The sequence below is a fragment of the Perca fluviatilis genome, chromosome 9 (genome assembly GCF_010015445.1).
Source record: "Perca fluviatilis chromosome 9, GENO_Pfluv_1.0, whole genome shotgun sequence".
NCBI classification, from domain to species: domain Eukaryota; kingdom Metazoa; phylum Chordata; class Actinopteri; order Perciformes; family Percidae; genus Perca; species Perca fluviatilis.
Genome location: NC_053120.1, coordinates 5,023,255 through 5,044,023, shown reverse-complemented (window position 1 = coordinate 5,044,023; position 20,769 = coordinate 5,023,255). Strand labels below are relative to the sequence as shown.

General features: G+C 42.1%; 1 protein-coding gene across 3 annotated transcripts in view; it reads right to left on the bottom strand.

The window, feature by feature from the left end:
• LOC120566192 (phosphodiesterase 4D interacting protein) overlaps nt 1-19,514 on the bottom strand; it is a 177,366-nt gene extending 157,852 nt beyond the window's left edge. The window contains exons 1-2 of one of the 3 annotated variants that reach the window (XM_039812496.1): nt 19,268-19,514; nt 2,118-2,170 (exon numbers count right to left, since the gene is read on the bottom strand). In XM_039812496.1, the coding sequence (XP_039668430.1) occupies nt 2,118-2,124 (7 nt within the window). In that variant the 5' untranslated portion in view covers nt 2,125-2,170; nt 19,268-19,514. The other 2 variants (XM_039812497.1, XM_039812495.1) reach the window with 2 other exon arrangements.
• Between the last annotated feature and the right edge of the window lie 1,255 nt (nt 19,515-20,769).

Here is a 20,769-nt window from a genome sequence, read left to right as displayed (position 1 = left end):
GTCAACACTGCAGCCTGTATAGGGCAGAGGGTAATAAAACTGTAATGAGCTGTTTATACTGTTTTTTTTCCCCCTGGAGAAGTAAAGGAGTAAAATCTTCTAGGTACAAATGAGACAAAGAACACATTGATTAGATTAATGAGATTAAAGTGAAGCATCGAGTAGAGTTGGGCTGCAACTAAATATTATTCCTATAGTCGATTAAACTGTGGATTATTTACTGGATGAATGGATTAGTTGTTTAGTCTATAAAAAGTCATAAAATGTAAAAAGAAAATGTGGATCAGTGTTTCCCAAAAGCCCAAGATGACGTCCTTAAATGCCTTGTTTTGTCCACAACTCAAAGATATTCAGTTTACTGTCCCAGAGGAGAGAAGACACTAGAACAATATTCACATTTAACAGATGTTATTTGGTCATGGTCAATAAACATAATTTATATGACATTATACCTAATTTTTAAGTTAAAGCGTAACTCTTGCCAAAATGCAACCTAGGGTCTTTTTGTGAATGTAAACATTCGTTTAAAAGCATAATTAGGACGGAAGCGTCACTTTTAAGATTGACCGTATTCTCGTTTTGGGTCAAATGGCCTTTTGAATGGGAGAACTAGGGGCACTACTATGATAGCGTCAAAATAGCTATTTTTAAAACACTGAAAACACTGAAAACACTGAAACCTTGCTCGAAATATCCCCAGGGGCTCTACACATGAACTCCAGCATTGAGAACATTGTGTACACAGAGTTTACTAAAAAGAAAGGTTTTGAACGACTCACTTTAGCAGTTGGTTTTTCCGGTCGCTGCCATCTCGCCAGTCAAAAAGACTTTGTGTACACAAACAATGTTCTCAATGCTGGAGAGCCCCTGATGATATTTTGAGCAAAATGTCATGTTGTGTTTTAAAAATATTGATTTTGATGTGATCATAGTAGTGCCCCTAGCACTCCCATTCAAAAGGCCATTTGACCAAAAACACGGTCAATCTTAAAACTGGTCAAATTTGACCGGTTTTCTAAATTTCTATTTTAGAAATATGGATTTCTTTTTAACTACCTAATTTTGTTTACCCAAAAATAACACAGATGGACGATTCCTTACAACGCCGTTCGCAAGCACAACGAGATCGGATCTCTAATTTCATTGAATTTGGGGTATTTTGTAAAAAAATTTTGCATTTGAAAAAGAAACTGAAATGTTTTCGAAACAGTATCCTCTATGAACTTCCATATAAATTAGGTTTATTGACCATGAATTCCAAAAATAAGTGTAAAACTAATAAGTTGGTGTGAGTGTTGTTTATACATGGTAGTCTAGTGAAAAGAAGCGTATGTATATTTAAATACATACGCAAATAATATATATATTTTTTTAGTATGTTAGTAGATACTATTTTAAATGAGAGCATATTGCTCGCTGAGCCTGTTTCTTGTCCTTGCCTGGACATACAGTATGTCGTTCCTTGTTTTTTCTTGTTGTTTGTTTTTATTTTTTGTGTGGTGCAAGGATGGCTCTGTGAGAGCACCCTAAATTTCGTTGTACCTTCACAGTGCAATGACAATGAAGGCTATTCTATTCTATTCTTCAATGGCAAAAAAAAGCGCCAAAAACATTGAAAAAAGTGCCAAAAGTGTTGAAGAAAGAGACAAAAACGTCAGAAAAAGTGTTGATTTTGACCCGGGAGGACCTGCGTGCATGGTCGAATGGAAGACAACACAAGGGATAAACGAAAGTTTGACTCTGTTACATTCACAAAAAGACCCTAGGTTGCATTTTGGCGAGAGTTACGCTTTGAAACAGAACAGAGGTTATGAATTATTTTGACTAATAATTAAGATCAGAGGATGTTACGTGAATCACAGACTGGTTCATGTCTAAGTTTAGTCAGGATGCTGTTTTGAAACCATTTGTTTGCTACACTGTAAATGCTATAAAACGGAATAAAATGCCCAAAATGTAATGGAAGTAATTAATTTTACCTTAGAAGAATGCTGTCTATCCATGTTATTTTTAGGCCATTTAACTGAAATAAAACTCAGTTTTTCTGATATAAACAAACTGTTGAAAACGGGTCAAATTTGACACACGTGTGAAATACATTCGGCATATTTACTCACCCATCATAGGTCCGACGCTCTTCGGCCTGGCTCGTTTCTCTGCACCACAGTGCCTGAAACAAGACACAGCTATCAGCACTTCCTTCAGACTCAACACTGTCCCATGTGTCCCCCCCCAACAGCAGCCACACACATTGCACTCAAACCCGTTTCCCACATTTATGGTAATGAACTACCCTCCCACCGACAGCCTACAGGTATAACCTGCCTGCTGGAGTCCCGTCTGCTTCACGTGGCACTCTGAAAAAGTCTGGGTTGAATTCTGAAAAAAGCACCGAGGGTCAGAAATAGTCCCTGGATGAGCAGAGCTTCCCACTGACATGTCAGAGTCCCGTCTGCACACTCACACACTGGTGGTGGTGGAGTGGAAACTGAGTCAGCAGCGCATGCTTTAAGTCACACAGACATCACTCACCAGCTGAGAAAAACAGTAAACAAAGACACGGGGTGGAAGAATCCAGGACACCCTTCCACCAACTGGCCCAGACAAGTGAAGAAAGTGTGAGGAAATGATTTATTGATTTAGATCAGTTGTTTTGGGCCAGCGTCCCCTATCCATTATCCAGGTCCCTTACCGCCCATCCCCATCAAATGACATGTAGGCTACTGAATATTAATGATTGATTGGTGATTAGGCCCTAACTTTTGTTGAATGTTTAATGAAGACTTTAAATTTCATGACAAGACCGATTGGTAATGCTGCAGTACGGAGTTCATTTGAGACGATGCTCCGACGTCCCGTTCCCTGTGAAGGCAGCACCGAGCTGACAGAAACACTAAAGAGAAGAAGATCCACCGTTTCGGCGCAGGGGCGTAAACTGGCAGGTTAAATGTTGCAGACCACTGGATCATCTTGGATAATGTCTCCCACCCTCTCTACGACACACTGGCCCAGCAGAGGAGCACCTTCAGCAGAAGGCTCCTCTCACCCAGATGCACCACAGAGCGCCACAGGAAATCGTTCCTGCCAGTGGTCATTAAACTTTACACCGCCTCCCTCAGAGTCACACAGCCCCTCTCTGTAATCATCTCAAACAAAGACAATCACTTCTCTTTTTTAATCGCACTAAAGTCATCTCAACATAGACAATCATTTCTCTTTTTTATTGAACTATTTGCACATTAATGCTGTACTTTTCATATTTTATATATTATTACTGTATTTGTTTTTATTATATATGCTTAAAGTATTGATAATATATGTTGTTTCTATTGTTTGTATACCTGGAGTGGTAACGAAAATAATTTCCCCCTGGGATTATTAAAGTATTTCTGATTCTGATTCTGAAATTGTAAAGTCTGAACGCCCCCTGGGGGGGCTGTACCACCCCCGTTGAGAAACACTGATTTAGATGTACATACATTCATGCATGCATTTAAACATATAATAATCTAGACATGCACTAATGATTTGTCAGTGTGTTTGTAGAACAAAATACTTCATTGGCTAGCAACATGAAGGTTTGTGGTTTTTCTTCACCTTTAAAAGATTTTTTGATTTTTAAAAAGACTGTTTGGCTTCAGAGATTTACGGTCTCCACGTGGCTTTAAAGTTGGTCGATAAGGAGGATGTTTTTAGGATCAGAGCAGCGTGGGCTGGGCTTTCTCCCCATTAGCACGTCCTCAGGGCCTTTTAATGAATAATCAATGAGCCAGATTAAGTCAAAGCAGCAGATCCTGCCGCGCCGTAAAGAGTTTTTAACTAAAAGTGAAGATCAGAAAGATGAAGAAGCTTCACGTTGGGGTGAGAATGTAATTAGGCGCCGCTCGTCGTCTCTGAATAACAGGAGAGTGGATTTAACAACATGTCGACCACCTAGGGGGGGGTGTGTGTGTGTGTGTGTGTGTGTGTGTGTGTGTGTGTGTGTGTGTGTGTGTGTGTGTGTGTGTGTGTGTGTGTAGTCGTTGCAACAAGACCTCCATGCTGGCCTGAACACTTGGCCTGGCGACAGCTGTGGGAGATGTGAGTAAATGTGTGACAATAGAAGCTGAGTAGACAACAGTTAAGCCTCCAACAGCAGCTGTGGGACACCACAGCAACAGATCTCTGATCAGCTGGCTTGAGTCGTTGCGCGAGATAAACATTTGTGCTCTTATGTGTGGCTACTCGTCATCAGACCTCTGTAAGTCTGCTCCCTGTTAACTAAGGTTGAGGCTAGAAGGAAAACAGCTCCGGCGATGACAGTTAAGTCTAGACACCAAAACGACTAGTTAAGTTTAGGAAAAAGGTCGCGGTTTGGATTAAAACACTCCTGAGGAACGAACATATTGTACGTTTCCTGGGTAAAAGTAATAAAGTTATAGATAGAAGATTACATCAGAGAAGTTCCGATCCCAAGCATCAATTACTGTAATTTTGTTGCTACTCTCTCCCTCAGCTGGGCTGCTTCCAGTGCATCTCATAAATTTGAGCTTTTATCCAAACAGATTTCCCCCCTGCGTTGCCTCTGGGTGAAAAATCTACTCTGAGGTAGAGCTGAAGATCTTTGCAGATCTAATTTCTATCATTGTACACGGGCTCAGGCCAGGCTCGGGCTGGGCTGGGGCTTGGGCCGGGCCGGGCTCAGGGTTGCGCGGTAAATGAGTGGTCAGGTGATGCGTTTCGATTAGCGTGAAAATGGATGCTGAGGAAGTGAAACGGAGGCCGGCCTCTGGAGGACTTATTTGATTTCTTTCTTTGTTCCAACTTCCAAGTGGCCTTTAGCCTCCGCTAGTCATGAATAAATGATGTTAAAAAATTATGAATGACTCATTCTTGACAAAAGAGCTTTGTGTGTGCGCACATTTGAATAATGTAGGGCTCTAAACGGGTTTGGGCTTTTAAAAAGCTGTCAATCAAAATGTACTTGTTGGGCTCAGGCCGAATTCTGTCGGGCTCGGGCCTTGTCGGGCCGAACTTTTAAGGCCTGATTACATTATTATCTATTGTGAGGGCTTCAGCATTCAGAGGGACAATGTTGTGGATTGTAATATTCTTCAGCCAATCAAATTTTGAGTTTGCCCTGTTGGGCGTATTCTTTGACAGGCCAGAGCCTTCTAGCTAGCCCAGCCACCTACGGCGACATTTTTCGGACCAGTTAGCCAACTGAAGCAAAACTAGCTAGCATTACATGACCGTAGCAGTAACTTCAGTTCAAGTTTGTTTCGAGTTTTAGATGTGAAGTTGATGAAAGAAAGGAGGATGTACTTTTTTCTTCAAATGATGAGCAGCTTGGGTAAGTTTAATGGATTTTTCTGCATTTTAGTGAAATGATTTGACTAGCTATGGCTGCTTGCGTTAGATTGCTGCTGCTGGTGTTGAAGGTTGGAGCCGTGTCGGTGGCCGCTGTGCCCTTGTGTGTGCGCGGCGACGTGTGTGTTAAGCCCCAGCAGCTTGGCTGGATTTTGTGGGGAAGCCTCATGATGCACAGATTGTGTTATTTGTGTTTCTGTTGTGTGTTTGTGGTCGTCGTATGAGTGTGACCGGTTGTTGTGGGTTGGTTTTTGTTTCTTTGCTAAGACATTAATTGTGGGGGTGGCAGTAGATCAGACAGGAGCATGCCTATGTTCCCACAGCCCTATGTTCCCACAGCCCTATGTTCCCACATTTCTAAGATTTTTTTCAAAATTAGGCCCTATGTTCCCACATTTCCTTTTTCATAAATTTGTATCAGATTTTATCCCCCTTTCTCCCAATTTGGTAACCAATTACACCCAACCTATTATCCAGTAGCAGTGGACTACAGTTGGAATGTAACCCTTACCCTAACTTAGGGCCTAATTTTAAGAAAAATCTTAGAAATGTGAGACCATAGGGCTGTGGATCCATAGGGCTGTGGGACCATAGGGCTGTGGGACCATAGGGCTGTGGGACCATAGGGCTGTGGGACCATAGGGCTGTGGGTCCATAGGGCTGACCCCAATCACAATGAGGAATAAGATGAACCCTAAACCTATTAAGGGGGGAAACAGTAAGTCAAAGAGGTAAACACATTTCTCAGTACCAAAACATATGATTGAATTAAGTGTCCCGGCAGGCTTGAAGAGGTTAAAATGATATTTGTGAACAAAGATAAGTCAGCTGTTTGCTTTGAAACGATTGAAACCAGCTCAGCCAATAGCTGCCCATCAGCCAGGAACAGCGCATGTGGGAGTCCAGACCTCATTATGTAACTCTGGCACAAAGGTCCTCTTCTCATTGCAACAAGACTTTTTACTTTATGTATCTGCATTCAGTGCAGAAGGGAGGCTTTTCTCTTACATTAGTGAATGCACACACACACACACACACACACACACACACACACACACACACACACACACACACACACACACACACACACACACACACACACACACACACACACACACACACACACAACTCATCCAAGAAGCCTTACCTTCCTCTATAAAGATAGCCGCTCATTTTCCAGATGCATAAATACACCAATACACTCCCAGCTGCCCCAACAGCCGCTCTCCCAGTATCTCCTCCACCGTCAGGTGAGTGGAAGCCCTCCGTCTAACTTCAGTATGCCTCCACTGACCTGAACACATCCGCTTATCTTCCAACTGCAAGCAGAGCTCCAGCAGACGCAGCCAAAACGCCAGGCGAAAGAAGCAGAGCTGTGAGTTGGTAGGAATCCTCCATCTACTGCCAGGAGTTTGTGACTCCTCAGACCCAGAGCAGAGTGACCACAGTCAGGCTGTTTGGCCAGCGAGGCTCCCAGAGGAGCGAGCCAAGCACCGAGGCAGACTTTTGACGTGGCAGAGCAGCAGCAGCAGCAGAGCGGGGAGGTAAACACCAGTGGGGAGCAAAGGTACACACACCGCTGCTGCTTCAGCATGAAAGACTGATCTGTTTCAGCACGCTCCAAAACAGACGCTTCACTAGGTGTGTGTGAGTGTGTCAGCATGTGTACAAACCACACCAACGTCTTCCTGCCATGGCTGGGAAACCAGTCACTGAGATGTCAATTGACTATTTGCCTCTGGCATTTTTTTAAAGTAGGGTGGAGCACAAGATGGGCACCCATATGTGTGTGTTTTACGTATGTGTGTGTGTGTGTGTGTTGTGTGTGTGTGTGTGTGTGTGTGTGTGTGTGTGTGTGTGTGTGTGTGTGTGTGTGTGCGCATCCCCTCCTCCCCCTGCAGGTGTGAGACATGTTGGAGCACGTTTGACCAGCAGGTAAAACAAGAATCCAGACAGCAACCTCTGTTTCTGCCTGCAGGTCTTACACACACACACACACACACACACACACAGAGATCTGAGGATCTTTTCTTCTAAAACCACATTAACTATGTCTATTATGTCTCTCTTAGAAAAGCAGAAGTCCGACGGACAAACAGTGCAGCTGTGTTGACTTGATTCAAACAGACAAGCAGCACATTGAGGCCGGTGGAGGCAGAATCTGGATCAACGTCCGTGGAAATTCCTCCTCAGTGCCTCTCCAAACAGGAGGGTGTGGTCTGCATGTGTGTGTGTGCGCGCACTTTTAGTTTGAACTTGAGTGTGTTTATGCATACCCTCCTCCCCCTGAGCAGAGAAACAGACAAACTGTCAGGGTCATCGTGGAGTCGGACCTGCTCCCAGTTTAATTTGGGACTGTTGATTTTTGCAAATTCTGTTTCAGAATTAGTTAGAAATGAAAACACCTCCAGCCTTTCAGGGTACACGATGCCTTCTGTCCCCCCGGAGGGCTTTGATTGTGAAACATATACAGAAAATGTTTCAGTTTCATTAACAGCAGCTTAACACTCACATACAAAGTCTAATGGGATGGAAATGTATGATCTGATTTTCACATAAAGAAGCTTTAAACAAAAAAATGGATAATAAAAAAATAGAGAAGCACAAAACCAAATGAGGCTAGCTCGCCCCTCCCTCCTCCACATCCCGTCCCCTCACCCTCCCTTCCGTGCTTCCGCGCACTAACCCCCCCAACCCCCACCCCCAAATCATTCTTGTTGGTTATTGGCTGGAACACTGTGTTATGTTTGGTGGTGCAGGTTGGCGCAGTTTTTTTTTGTTGCCGTTTGTGGAGCCTGGGCTGTCTACAGAGATAAGACTCTATACACCACAATACTGCGCTTGTACAAACATAGGTTTACTTACGTCTTTATAAATACTGTTTAAAGGTGCTCTAAGCGATATTGGGTGACGTCGCTTCTTGTTGCCGTTTGTGGAGCCTGGGCTGTCTACAGAGACCGCGTTTTTTTACAGTGTGTTCAGGGGACAGGCAGCTAGCAGATAGTGAGGAGATGTTTTTTACAGTGTGTTCAGGGGACAGACAGCTAGCAGATAGTGAGGAGATGTTTTTTACAGTGTGTTCAGGGGACAGACAGCTAGCAGATAGTGAGGAGATGTTTTTTACAGTGTGTTCAGGGGACAGACAGCTAGCAGATAGTGAGGAGATGTTTTTTACAGTGTGTTCAGGGGACAGGCAGCTAGCAGATAGTGAGGAGATGTTTTTACAGTGTGTTCAGGGGACAGGCAGCTAGCAGATAGTGAGGAGATGTTTTTTACAGTGTGTTCAGGGGACAGGCAGCTAGCAGATAGTGAGGAGATGTTTTTTACAGTGTGTTCAGGGGACAGACAGCTAGCAGATAGTGAGGAGATGTTTTTTACAGTGTGTTCAGGGGACAGGCAGCTAGGTTGCAACAAGTGAGGAGATGTTTGCTGTATTTGACAAAAAATGTTGTAGCCTAAAAAATGTGTGACATTGCTTAGAGCACCTTTAACTATAACTAAAGCTGGAGGTTTCTGAACACCTGCAGCACTTGGGAGTAAAGATTTTGCAAAATACATTCCACATTCAGGACTCTGTAACCTGGAGTCCTCACAAACAGACACAAGGAATCTCTTTCCCTCCCTTATCTTTTTTGCTTTCTCTCTCTTTCAACCAGCAGATGTTCCCTCACATACCTGCGTCACATTCCACACATGCAGCCGGTTCAGTCAGGAGCGCCGAGGGGCTGAAGGACTACAGGCCTGCAGGTCTGAGCCAGGAGGAGACAGAACATCACAGGATGGACCTGAGCCAAACACCTTTTGCAATCAGCCAACACAACAAGCCTCTACTCTGGGATTTACTGCTCCATTCACTTAGAGTCCTGGATTTTTATCATTATGTTTTCAACTTTTTGTATGTTGAGCTTATAGTCTCAGACACTGGTTCCCATCCATGGGAGATAAACGGAAAGGACCATGATGATAATGTTTAACTTAATAGAAAGGAAACTTGCTAGTTTTACTTCTTCAGGACTCTAAAAAGTCAATAATTCACTTTTTGGTTGAGCTGCTACAACTCATAGACTTTTGCAATCTGTGACAAAAGTTTACGAGTAGAAAGTGCTTTTTTTTTTTTTTTTAAAAGGGTGGCAAGCCAAAAAGTTGGGAATTAGTGCTCTAATAAAGAGTTGTCAGTTACACCTTGAAGGTATCTACATAAGAGTGACATGACACTGTCATGAACGCAGAGGTGTCAAGTAACAAAGTACAAATACTTCGTTACCTTACTTAAGTAGAAATTTTGGGTATCTATACTTTACTGGAGTAATTATTTTACAGCAGACTTTTTACTTCTACTCCTTACATTTTCACGCAATTATCTGTACTTTCTACTCCTTACATTTTTAAAATAGCCTCGTTACTCCTATTTCAGTTTGGCTTGTCATCGTTCAAAACACAAACACACACACACACACACACACACACACACACACACACACACACACACACACACACACACACACACACACACACACACACACACAAAATCTATCCAGATAAATCGCGCCATCCGGATAGAGTGAATTTATGGTTGGATGAGAAATACAAACATACACCATTCTGACACCACATTGGTTCGTACGCGATCCATCGGTGCTGTATTAGCACCGGGTCTGTGCAGGTACGCACAGACCCGGTGCTAATACGGCACCGGTGCCTTAACGACCGTTATCTACCGGACCGAATAGCAACGCGGTTGGTTCCGGTGCCTTATTTAGGTGCCACTTAAATGCCTGCGCTTCTCTCTGATGCTCCGAAAACGGACGATAGAGGGAACTGAAACATCGCCGCACGGGACGCTAGTTAACACTACAGTTGGCAGCAGGTAACGTTAGCCTACCGTTAGCTAGCAGCTGGAGTAAACACGGTTACAATGCTGAGAGCTAAACGGTGTAAAAGTGTGTCTGTATTTCACTGGAGAGGATTCTAACACCAGACTGTAGCTGCCCTTGTCTGAAAAACACAGAAGAGATGTGTCACCTTTTTCAGCCCTTCTGAGTTTGCAGGTATGATTTTAATAACATTATTATAGTCATTATGGCCTTTAGAAAAAGTTTTTTGTGGAGGTGGGGTAGTGCACTATAAACCCCTGTGGGGCGGGCTAATTTTGTCCTTAATGGCATTTTTCCCCCCCTTACATTACTTTTATACTTTAAGTAGTTTTGAAACCAGTACTTTTACACTTTTACTTGAGTAAAAAGCTTGAGTTGATACTTCAACTTCTACAGAAGTCTTTTCAAACCCTAGTATCTATACTGCTACTTGAGTAATCAATGTGAATACTTTTGACACCTCTGCATGAACGTGTCATAAACATGACATATTTATGACATAACGCTGCTTTTAGTGTCATTCGGTTTTTGTCATGACAAGTTAGGGTTAGGGTTCATGTGTTCATGACACTGTCATGTCACTCTTATGTAGATACCTTCAAGTAAAGTGTTACCGAGTTGTCCAATACAACCAATAACTTGTCACACAGATTTCCTATGGGCTTTCATTATACCTGCTTTTCAAATATTTGTATTAACTTAATCATCTGCATACCTGAGCCTTTCAAGATGACTTGCAACGGTCTGTTCCTATCTGTATTATTTTGTATTAATACAGAGATGTGTCTAGAATTAGTCTGAGACGGATTGCATCCACATATGATACAGATGAGACAATCTGTTGTCTCATAATCCATCTCCAAATGTGTGCATCATTTCTGCAGTGTTTCTGTGCAGTTTGTTCTGGATTTAGAATCAGTTAGGTTGGGTGTGACCGCTTGATGTTCTGGGTTCATCGCAAAGTTAACCCAGATGAGTGATGTTGGAAGATTGTTATTTTGGTTTGAGGCGAGGCCGTCTGTCAGCTCCCTGACTGAGCGAAGGAGGGACGGGAGTTACAGGAAGAGAAGAAGGAAAACAGCCAGGAGACAGACGTGAAATGAGGGAGGAGAGGGGGAGTCTGCTGACAGTAACTTACACCCTGTAATTATTCTGATCACACCTTTCATCCACACTTCTCATGTCACCTTCCTCCCTCACTAACTTCCCTCCCTGTTGAGGCAGCTGTCACCAGATCAGCTGCCCGCGGTCGCTAAACCGCCATCGCTTAAACCTCCTACTTTCAGACTAAATACTGTAACGCTCCACTTAAAAGGTAAAATATCTCGTGAGTATGGCTTCTACGGTTTGTAAACACACCATTCAAAGTTAGCCCCTCCTCCATACAGCAGACATTCCCTTAAATTCCCAGCTAACACTAGCACTAGCTAGCTAGCTTTGGTTGACAAAGTGCTATACCAAACACTCTAGTCAAGTGGTCCTCAAACGTTTTTCAGTAATGTACCCCATTTGAATTGTGTTTTTAAGCCATGTACCCCCTGACCAGCGATAGATTTACCAAAACAACAGCCATGTAACTGAAAAACATTTAAATGCTAATGAGAGAAGGCAAGAAAAACTTGGAAAAAGTTGGTAGAAAGAAGGAAGTAAGACAAGAATAGACGGAAAATATTATGAAAAACTTAGAAAACAGCCACAAAAACTTCGTAAAAAGCGACAGACTTGTAAAAAAAAAAAAGTAGAAAGAAGGAAGACAAACTTTGAAAAAAGTGACAAAAACTTCGACAAACTTGGAGAAAAAAAGAAGACAGTAGAAAAAAGGAAGGAAGGAAGGCAAGAACAGGTTGAAAATAGTGACAAAAAGCGACAAAAACTTTTAAAAAGGGGACAAACTTCAAAAACAGCTACAAAAACATAGGAAAAAGCGCTCACGTACCCCCCCTGCAGTCCTCCAAAGTACCCCTTGGGTTACATAATAATAATAATAATAATATATTGAATTTATATAGCGCTTTTCATGGACTCAAAGTCACATGTACCCCCATTTGAGAAACACTGCTCTACTCTACACGCACAACCGGCTCATACAGGTACTTCGCTAAAACTCAAGGCCGCGCCCCCTTTTGGGGGATAGAAAACAGACGGTCCCATAGAGGTCAATGCAATTTGACGTGTGCTTGGATCATAATTTTGACAAATGTGTGTGGATTTTTTTCTTGTTGAACAGATGGTTTGTTTTATACACATGTCTAATGTATATTGTATAACCTTGCCTGAACCTGAGCATTCACGATACCTTAATAAACTAAGGTTGATCGCCGTCATGTCCCCCGTCTTCCCCTGTATCAGTAGATCAATGACCCAACACAGTGGCCGCATACTGCTAAATGTAGAAATACATATCTGATTAAATCACTATTGTTAGGCTGAGTGTCGTCTGTAATTAATCAACCTGTTATTAATGCCCAACTGTTCGATCTATAAGCTGAGATTTAGTTGGAGACGACTGATGCTGCTAAACTGTTAGCAACTTCCCACTAAAGCTAACGTTAGCTATCCATCAGTAGTAACAATATTCACGTTTCTTATGAGAGTAATATATCAGTGTGAAAGTCTTGATTAACCTGCTACACTACAGTTGTTTCTCTCCTGATGTGACGTGATTCTTCCCTCTCATAGGGAGCCTCGTGGTACCGGTCTGGTCTATAGCCTGGAGCCAAAGCCCATCTATCAGGATCTATTTTAGGACATGGCAAGAGGACAAATCGAAGACCGGGGTTTTTGGATGTATTGTTGGTGCAAAAAACTACTCAGCAACCTTTCGGCATAGTTATTAATTTAAAACGGTTTGTTTAAAGTAAAAGTTTGGAGCGATTTACATTTGTTACGCTGATGTCGTCTATGGGGAACGTGGGATTGTTTTCCCCTAAAAGTGGGCGTGTATCTGTTCAGAGACAGTCTATGACGTTGCGCCGGTTGTGCGTACGTATATCCTCGACGTCCCACTTCTGGGATTGCTCCGTTGCTGACGGAAATTCTGCCGAATTTCACTCATTTAGGCCGGATGTCCGTCCCCTTCCTCTTTCTTTGTGTTGGCGTTCTAACCTCCGGTGGATTTGTGAGGACTATGGTTAACTGTTCCTCAGATCTCTGCAGGGTAAATCCAAACAGCTAGCTAGACTATCTGTCCAATCTGAGTTTTCTGTTGCACGACTAAAACTACTTTTGAACGTACACAAGTTCCACCAAAACTAGTTCCTTCCTTCTTTTCCAATGAAAGTAGCTAGCACCAGCTCCAAAAGTCACTAAAAGTAGCTAGATGATGTCATACGCTCATTTGCATGTGTGTGATGTCATTATGCAATAATTTGCATAAAGCTTAGTGGTCGTGTCAGCAAGGTAGAAAGAAATAGTCATCTTTAGCCAAATGATCACAAACTCACTACAGGAATTTCTATTAAATTATTATTATTACTTAGAAGGGTAGCCTATCTTTGAAGTAATAATTTACAAAATAAACATCATGCTGTATTGAAGAAGTTAGAGAGAATGCATCTTAAAGGACTCCACTGCAACGCCAGTAAAATCGGCCATAAATGTTTGAATTTCTCTTCCAGAGACAGAAGTCCTGAGATCACCCTCATAGTTACCAACCAAGCAGTTCTCTGATCACTAAACACCAAAGGTTAAAGGAGAATTCCAGTCGATTTCAACCCGTAGCTCTGTTGTTTGTCATGTAGTGCTGTCAGTAGCGAGAAAAACGAAAATAATCGTCGTTGCCTACAGTGAGTAATGCTACTGCTAGATTTCGCACCCAGGTGGCTGAAACGGGGCAAGTTTTAAACATGCTTTTAGCCTCTTAACATGTTTGAGATGTATTATAAGTGCCTTTCCATGTGAACTGATTCCTTCCGAGTGAACACAGTGAATATGGCTGCAGTAGATGTGAAGGAAATGCATAAAAGTTGTGCTAACTCATACCGTTTCAGCCGCCTGGCTAGCAGTAGCATAACTCGGTACTGCGAAATGATATGAAATGATATGAAAAAACGTTCCTGCTTTCCTGCTGATGCATTGTTTTTAGATAATGTTGTAGGTTGATATAATAAAATATTACCAAATATGGAGATTCATGGTTTTCACTGGACAGCGGTGTTCACAGTATTTGTCGACAGTATTTCTGCTTTCACGGCAGTAAATTGTTTTGAATACTCGCCATCTGCTGAAAGGTTATTATTTGAGCCCAAACATCACACTGAGTTATTGATTATTTGTTAAAGTGGTGTTTAGTAATATGAGCCTTGGATGGGGGGTTGGCATGACGCTTATTAATAATAAATGCAGCAGACTCGGCACCTCGCCACCTGCGTGCGAAAGCGAGCAGTAGCATAACTCGCTGTAGGCAACACCGAATATTTTTGTTTTTCTCGCTACTGACAGCACTACGTGACAACGAACAACATAGCTACATGTTGAAATCGACCGGAATTCTCCTTTAACAGGAGAGGAGTCCATTATTTTCTCTGGATGGAGGGATTTCTATCAGTTTTATATTTACACCAGAAGTTTTGATCCCAGCATCAGAAACTCATTTCAATAATTGGGAGCAAATCTACGACATCTGACGGGCGATGAAGGAAAAAGACTTTAAATAAAGACAGGTGCTTTTTTTTTTACATAATCTCGCCTGGGCTTTGTTGTCCAACATGAGATTTCGAGGTATTTTCTGAACCTTTCTGCACCATGTGTAGAGATGGAGACCCAGGCCTCCGCTCTGTTGGGAGGGATGTAACTGTCTAATTAACTCGGTCGTTTCTGTCAGTGTGGATCTCTCTGACTGTGCAGTGTGTGTCTTTACACGGCCAACAGGCTTTCAGAGAGCGAATGACGAACAGCACGGCCAAAAACCCTCCAGGAAACATCACGCTGGTGTTAACGCTAATCTAACAAAAACGTGAGGATTTCAAAATCTGCATCCAAACACAAACAAGCTGTAATCTGCAGAGCTTTGTTTGGTTCAGTGAGAGCATGTGGACATTATTATTACTGCAGCCCTGCAGATGTTTTCACTAAAACTGAGTCTGCTGCATTTATTATTAATAAGCGTCATGCCAACCCCCCCATCCAAGGCTCATATTACTAAACACCACTTTAACAAATAATCAATAACTCAGTGTGATGTTTGGGCTCAAATAATAACCTTTCAGCAGATGGCAAGTAATCAAAACAATTTACTGCCGTGAAAGCAGACATACTGTCGACAAATACTCTGAAAACCATGAATCGCCATATTTGGTGATATTTTATTATATTAACCTACAACATTATCTAAGAACAATGTATCAGCAGGAAAGCCTGTTTTTCTTATATCATTAAAAAACGGTAATTTCGCAGGAAACATAAAGCAATGCACATTTAAATGATGAATTCTCATGAATGGGTTCCTATGATCTATGATCTATATGAGCATATATAATATGAAAACTAAGGCGCAACAATTCGCATGATATCCTACAAAATTATGGCTAGATTACACGGCGAAGTTTAGCCGACCAGTCACATCGTTAAATTTAAGTTAATATTTAAAGCTGTAAGCCGGGTACCGGTCACCATGAGGGGGATGGCCGTTTTAGCAGCCGTTGCAGGTTTAGCGGACAAAAGATGAACTGCAGTGGAGACAGTTAAGTTTAGACAACAAAACGACTAGTTAAGATTAGAAAAAGAGATTGTGGATTGTGCGGCCCCCTTAAAGGGTAACTACCATTATTCTCCATATGTGTTTTTGTCTAAGTGACTGATGGGAACAACAATCTCTGACATTGGTCCAGTATTGAGCGAGATCGCTGCAGTCGGCAGTGGCGAAACAAGCTACAAATGTATAATAGGGCAATTATCCAGCTTGTGTTTACCTTCACAAAAGTGCTTGTTTTGCCGCTGACAGGCTCAGATTATTATTCTTAGTGTCTGACAACATTATGGAAAGGATTTCTAAGGAGGTCGACCTTTCTGATAAAAAGGATCTTATCCTTTTTATAAACATAAAAACATCCGCGAAATTGCGTTCGCTAAACCCACCAGACTCCATGTAAATAAACAGTAATTTTAGCATCGTAAATACACTTCATTCAGAAACAAAATGAATGAGTTCACCGATTTACATGTGAAAATATGTTTGCTCTATACACACTAAAAGCATTGCTTTTTTTAAATGGAGTCTGGTGGGTTTAGTGCTAGCGACTTCAGAGCTGTTTCTGGTCAAACAGAAAAGTCTCAAAGCGGTTTAAAGGTCTATCTCTGTAGGGATCCTTTCCATAATGTTGTCAGACACTTAAAATATTAATCTGAGCCTGTCAGCGGCGAAACAGGCACTTTTGTGAAGGTAAGCACAATTGCCCCTATTAACTTACATTGTAGCTTGTTTCTCAGCTGCTGACTGCAGCGATCTTGCTTAAAACTGGACCAATGTCCAATGTTAAAAAAAAAAGTTGAACCTGGCTCACCTTTAGTTGCATGCGGCAAAACACTTCAGTGGCCAATCGCATAAATGCAAGCACACATTCCTAATAGATTACTTTGTAAAGGGAACATCCATTTCTACTCTGCATCTCGATCATCGTAACAAAAGATAAAATAGTTGCAGCAAAATCCTATGTGAGAGTATAACACCCCCCCTGCAGTGTTTGGAGTCTGATCAGCTTCAAATTCAAGGATCTGTTAATCAAACTGGACTTCTATTTTATTGTTTCATCATTGCCTGAAGCCACACAGCCCCACCAATGTAGACAAAACATCTTCATGCAACACAACGGCAACAGTTACTGAGCAGACTAAAATTAGGTCCCCGTTTTCCATAAGTCAAAATCAACTACACATCGTGAAAAGCTTTGTTTTTGTGTGTTTTTTGTGCTTAGTGTGGAAAAAGGGCTAAAGCCGAGAGAAACAGTTTAGTGTGTACAGCGTCTGAGTGTCTGTGGTCATTTATTTCTACTCTGTTTGATTCTGATGATCTGTGAACGGTTTGTATGCCGTTTGATTCAGAGCTGTTCCTTTTATGAACTCAAGAATGAAAATGGGATTTGCATTCAAACACAATCTAATTTGAATACTTTGACCCTCGTATTGACTTCCCGTCGACCAAGCACCTGTATTTTCTTATTAATATAATTATATTATTATAATATTAACTTATTACCACTAGTTGTACACTTCTTTATGGAATTGAAGGTGGATAAACCACATGTACATGAAATTATGCCTAATTTTTTAGTAAAATAAGCAGCAATTAGGAATGATCTTGACTAATAGATGAATGATCACAGATTTCCACCCGGGTAGACCATGAAAGTAGTGATCATCAACGAACCATCCATGTTATTTTTGGGAAATTTAGTTGAAAAGAAAGCCATATTTCTGATACAGGAACTTTGAAAAAAAAAAGACCAAGGGACAACATGAGGGTTAAATCTACTAGAATCAGTGCGTCCGTGTAGCTCAGTTGGTAGAGCGTGCGCCCAAATATAGCGGTTTACTTCTCGTCGCAGCGGCTGCAGGTTTGACTCCGACCTGTGCCCCTTTGCTGCCCTTCCATCCTCTCTCTCTCTCCTTTCATGTCTTCAGCTGTCCTGTCAAAATAAAGGCCTAAAATGATCTTTAAAAATAAAATTGATTAGAATCACGACATTTTGACATACTGTATATTATGAGTTTTTTCAACTTACTACACTATGACTTTTTTTTCAGACTTTTTTCGACATACTATATACTGTGTATACTATATTTATATTTTCATGATATTTCAAATCCAAACGATGATATTGCTCATTTGTTCCTCCCCTGTAATACGACCCATGGGAGTGTTTTCCGTCTTCAAATCTAAACCAGAGAAGGTAACGGTCGCGATTTAAAACACGTCCTTAACATTGAGAAACGGTTTCAGTTTGGTTATGTTTAGGCACAAAAACTACTTAGTTAGATTTAGAAAAAGATGGTGGTTTGGGTTGAAAGCAGACACTACTTTACTTCCGGTTACACACGTGAGGCGGAACGTGACGTAGCTCCGTTTGTTTAAAAAAACTCGCCACTTGCTTTTATTCTCAAACGGGACATGAACCCCAGTCTCTCGGGTGAAAGTCCTGTGTTTAGTCACCTTACTTCCGGCTTCGCTCCCATCATAACCACTGCGACCACTAGAGGGCGCCGTTACTAGAAAAGTAAATATAGGTCGCAATAGCTGCTTGAATAAACGAGCTATGGGAGCGTTTTTTGGGGAGGACAGTCTTTGTTTTAGCCTATTTACTGCCGACATATCCCAAAGCACTGTTTCACATTCATGAATGTTTTTCCTCCAAAACAACAACAACCACACACACACACACACACACACACACACACACACACACACACACACACACACACACACACACACACACACACACACACACACACACACACACACACTATCTATGTGGGGACCAGTCATTGACATAATGCATTCCCTAGCCCCTTACCCTAACCTTAACCATCACAACTAAATGCCTAACCTTAACCCTTACCTTCACCATAACCATAACCTAATTCTAACCCTAATCCTACAACCAAGTCTTCACCCTCAAACAGCCCTTTAAACTTGTGGGGTCCAGCATTTTGGACACAAAGCTGTCGGGACCCCACAAGTATACTGGACTCCCGGTTTTTGGACCCCACGAATATAGTTAAACAAGCCCACACACACACAATGTGGGCCTGCTGGGTGTCATACAGTTTAGAAATCAATAAATCAATAGTGAACAGGAAACAGTTATTGGCTCGGAGCAGACAGCCCTCTCCATCTTCATCACACAGCTGACAACATCAACACTCTGGTTTAAATTTAACTACAACACAACACAGTGAGCCTGCAGGGCGAGTAAATGCTGCAGCTATAAACTCTTAATCTGCTGCAATAAAAGCGGCACATCACTCACATATACAAACATACTGTATGAAGCTGTGTGCTGTTGTCCCACTCTCTCCTCATTGATATATGTAACACCGCAGTGAATCACCTCTCAGTGGCTGTCTATAGTGCTGTGTGTGGCGGTGACAGCAGCTGTCCCCTCTCCATCTTCTCCTAATCAGGTCGACATGTGGGCTCCTCCGCGCACATCCCCCGGATCACCGGCGTATCCTTTAATTAACCATCCGTCTTTCCAGCCGCGATCACGGTCCGCATCCATCCGCCAGTCATCCCCCGATTAGCCCCTCAGTCTGGAGTCACAGAGATAGAGGGATGATGCTGCTGCTGCTGCTGCTGCTGCTGCTGCTGCTGCACAGGCAACACGAGGATGCTCCCGTTTCAGCTCATTGGTCGCTAGCAGAGAGGAACCCCCTCCCTCCCTCCTTCCCTGCGACCCAATAAAACGACAGACTGATTCTCTCGCCCCCCCCCTGTGTACCCAAACATCAAAAGAAAAGCCTCCTGATGCAATCATGCGAGAGTGTGAGAGAGATGAGTCTGCGGAATAACACAGGAGGGACAGGAGATCATGTCCTGAGGGAAGACACGGTCCAAATGTGAACAGATGGGGGCCCCCCATCATTACAAAGTGGAGAGTACTCTCATTTAAAAGGTAGAAACAGTGAGCTCATGTCCTCTGTATGTCACATTGGTCATTTAGACAACAGAGGGTGGCCTAATGTTATATGACCGGTTTAGGGGATACAGAAGTTGTTGCAAGTGTGCAATGTCACAGAGACAAAAAAAAAAATCTTATTATTATTATTAAGCTACTTATGTAATTATTTCACTTACTTATCAACCTTCTCAACTTTTCCTCAACTTCTTCCTACCCCTTTTAAACAATATATTTGACACAACACACTATTTATTAGACATAATATTATTATTATTAATTTTTGGGCTTTTCTGCCTTGAATTTTGACAGGACAGCTAGGTGAAAGAGAGAGAGAGGGGGGGGGAAGACATGCATGAAATCGTCACAGGTCGGACTCAAACCCTCGACCTCTGCGTCGAGGCATAAACCTGTAAGTATATGCGCACCTGCTTTACCGACTGAACCAACCCAGCCACATGACACAATATTAATTTATCTGTGTTTTTTGCCCCCAACAGTGCCTTCCAGGCAGAGGCACTGGTCATGGTTAGGGTTAGGGTTAGGGTTAAGGTTAGGGTTAGGTGCCTTGAAGGCAGCGGTCACAGTGCTGCCTGGAAGGAGCAGTTGGGGGCAAAAAACACCATCGAGCACAATATTATTTCAGTGGCTTATTTATTGCCTAATATTGCCGTTTGTTTTTCTTTCTTTTTTATTGCTTAGAAGTTTTAGTTATGTTTGTATTTTTGTTCAATAAATTGACTAAATATATATATTTTTTACCTTATTTATTCATTGATTTCTTCTCCTCTGGTTACAGATATTTTCATATGACACACTTCCATACATGCACATAAACACTTTGAATACTCGCACTAACAGAAACAACTAAAATTCTGAACCATATTCAAATCATAATGTCTGTTTTTAAGTCTAGTCAAAGTGCACAGTTTAAA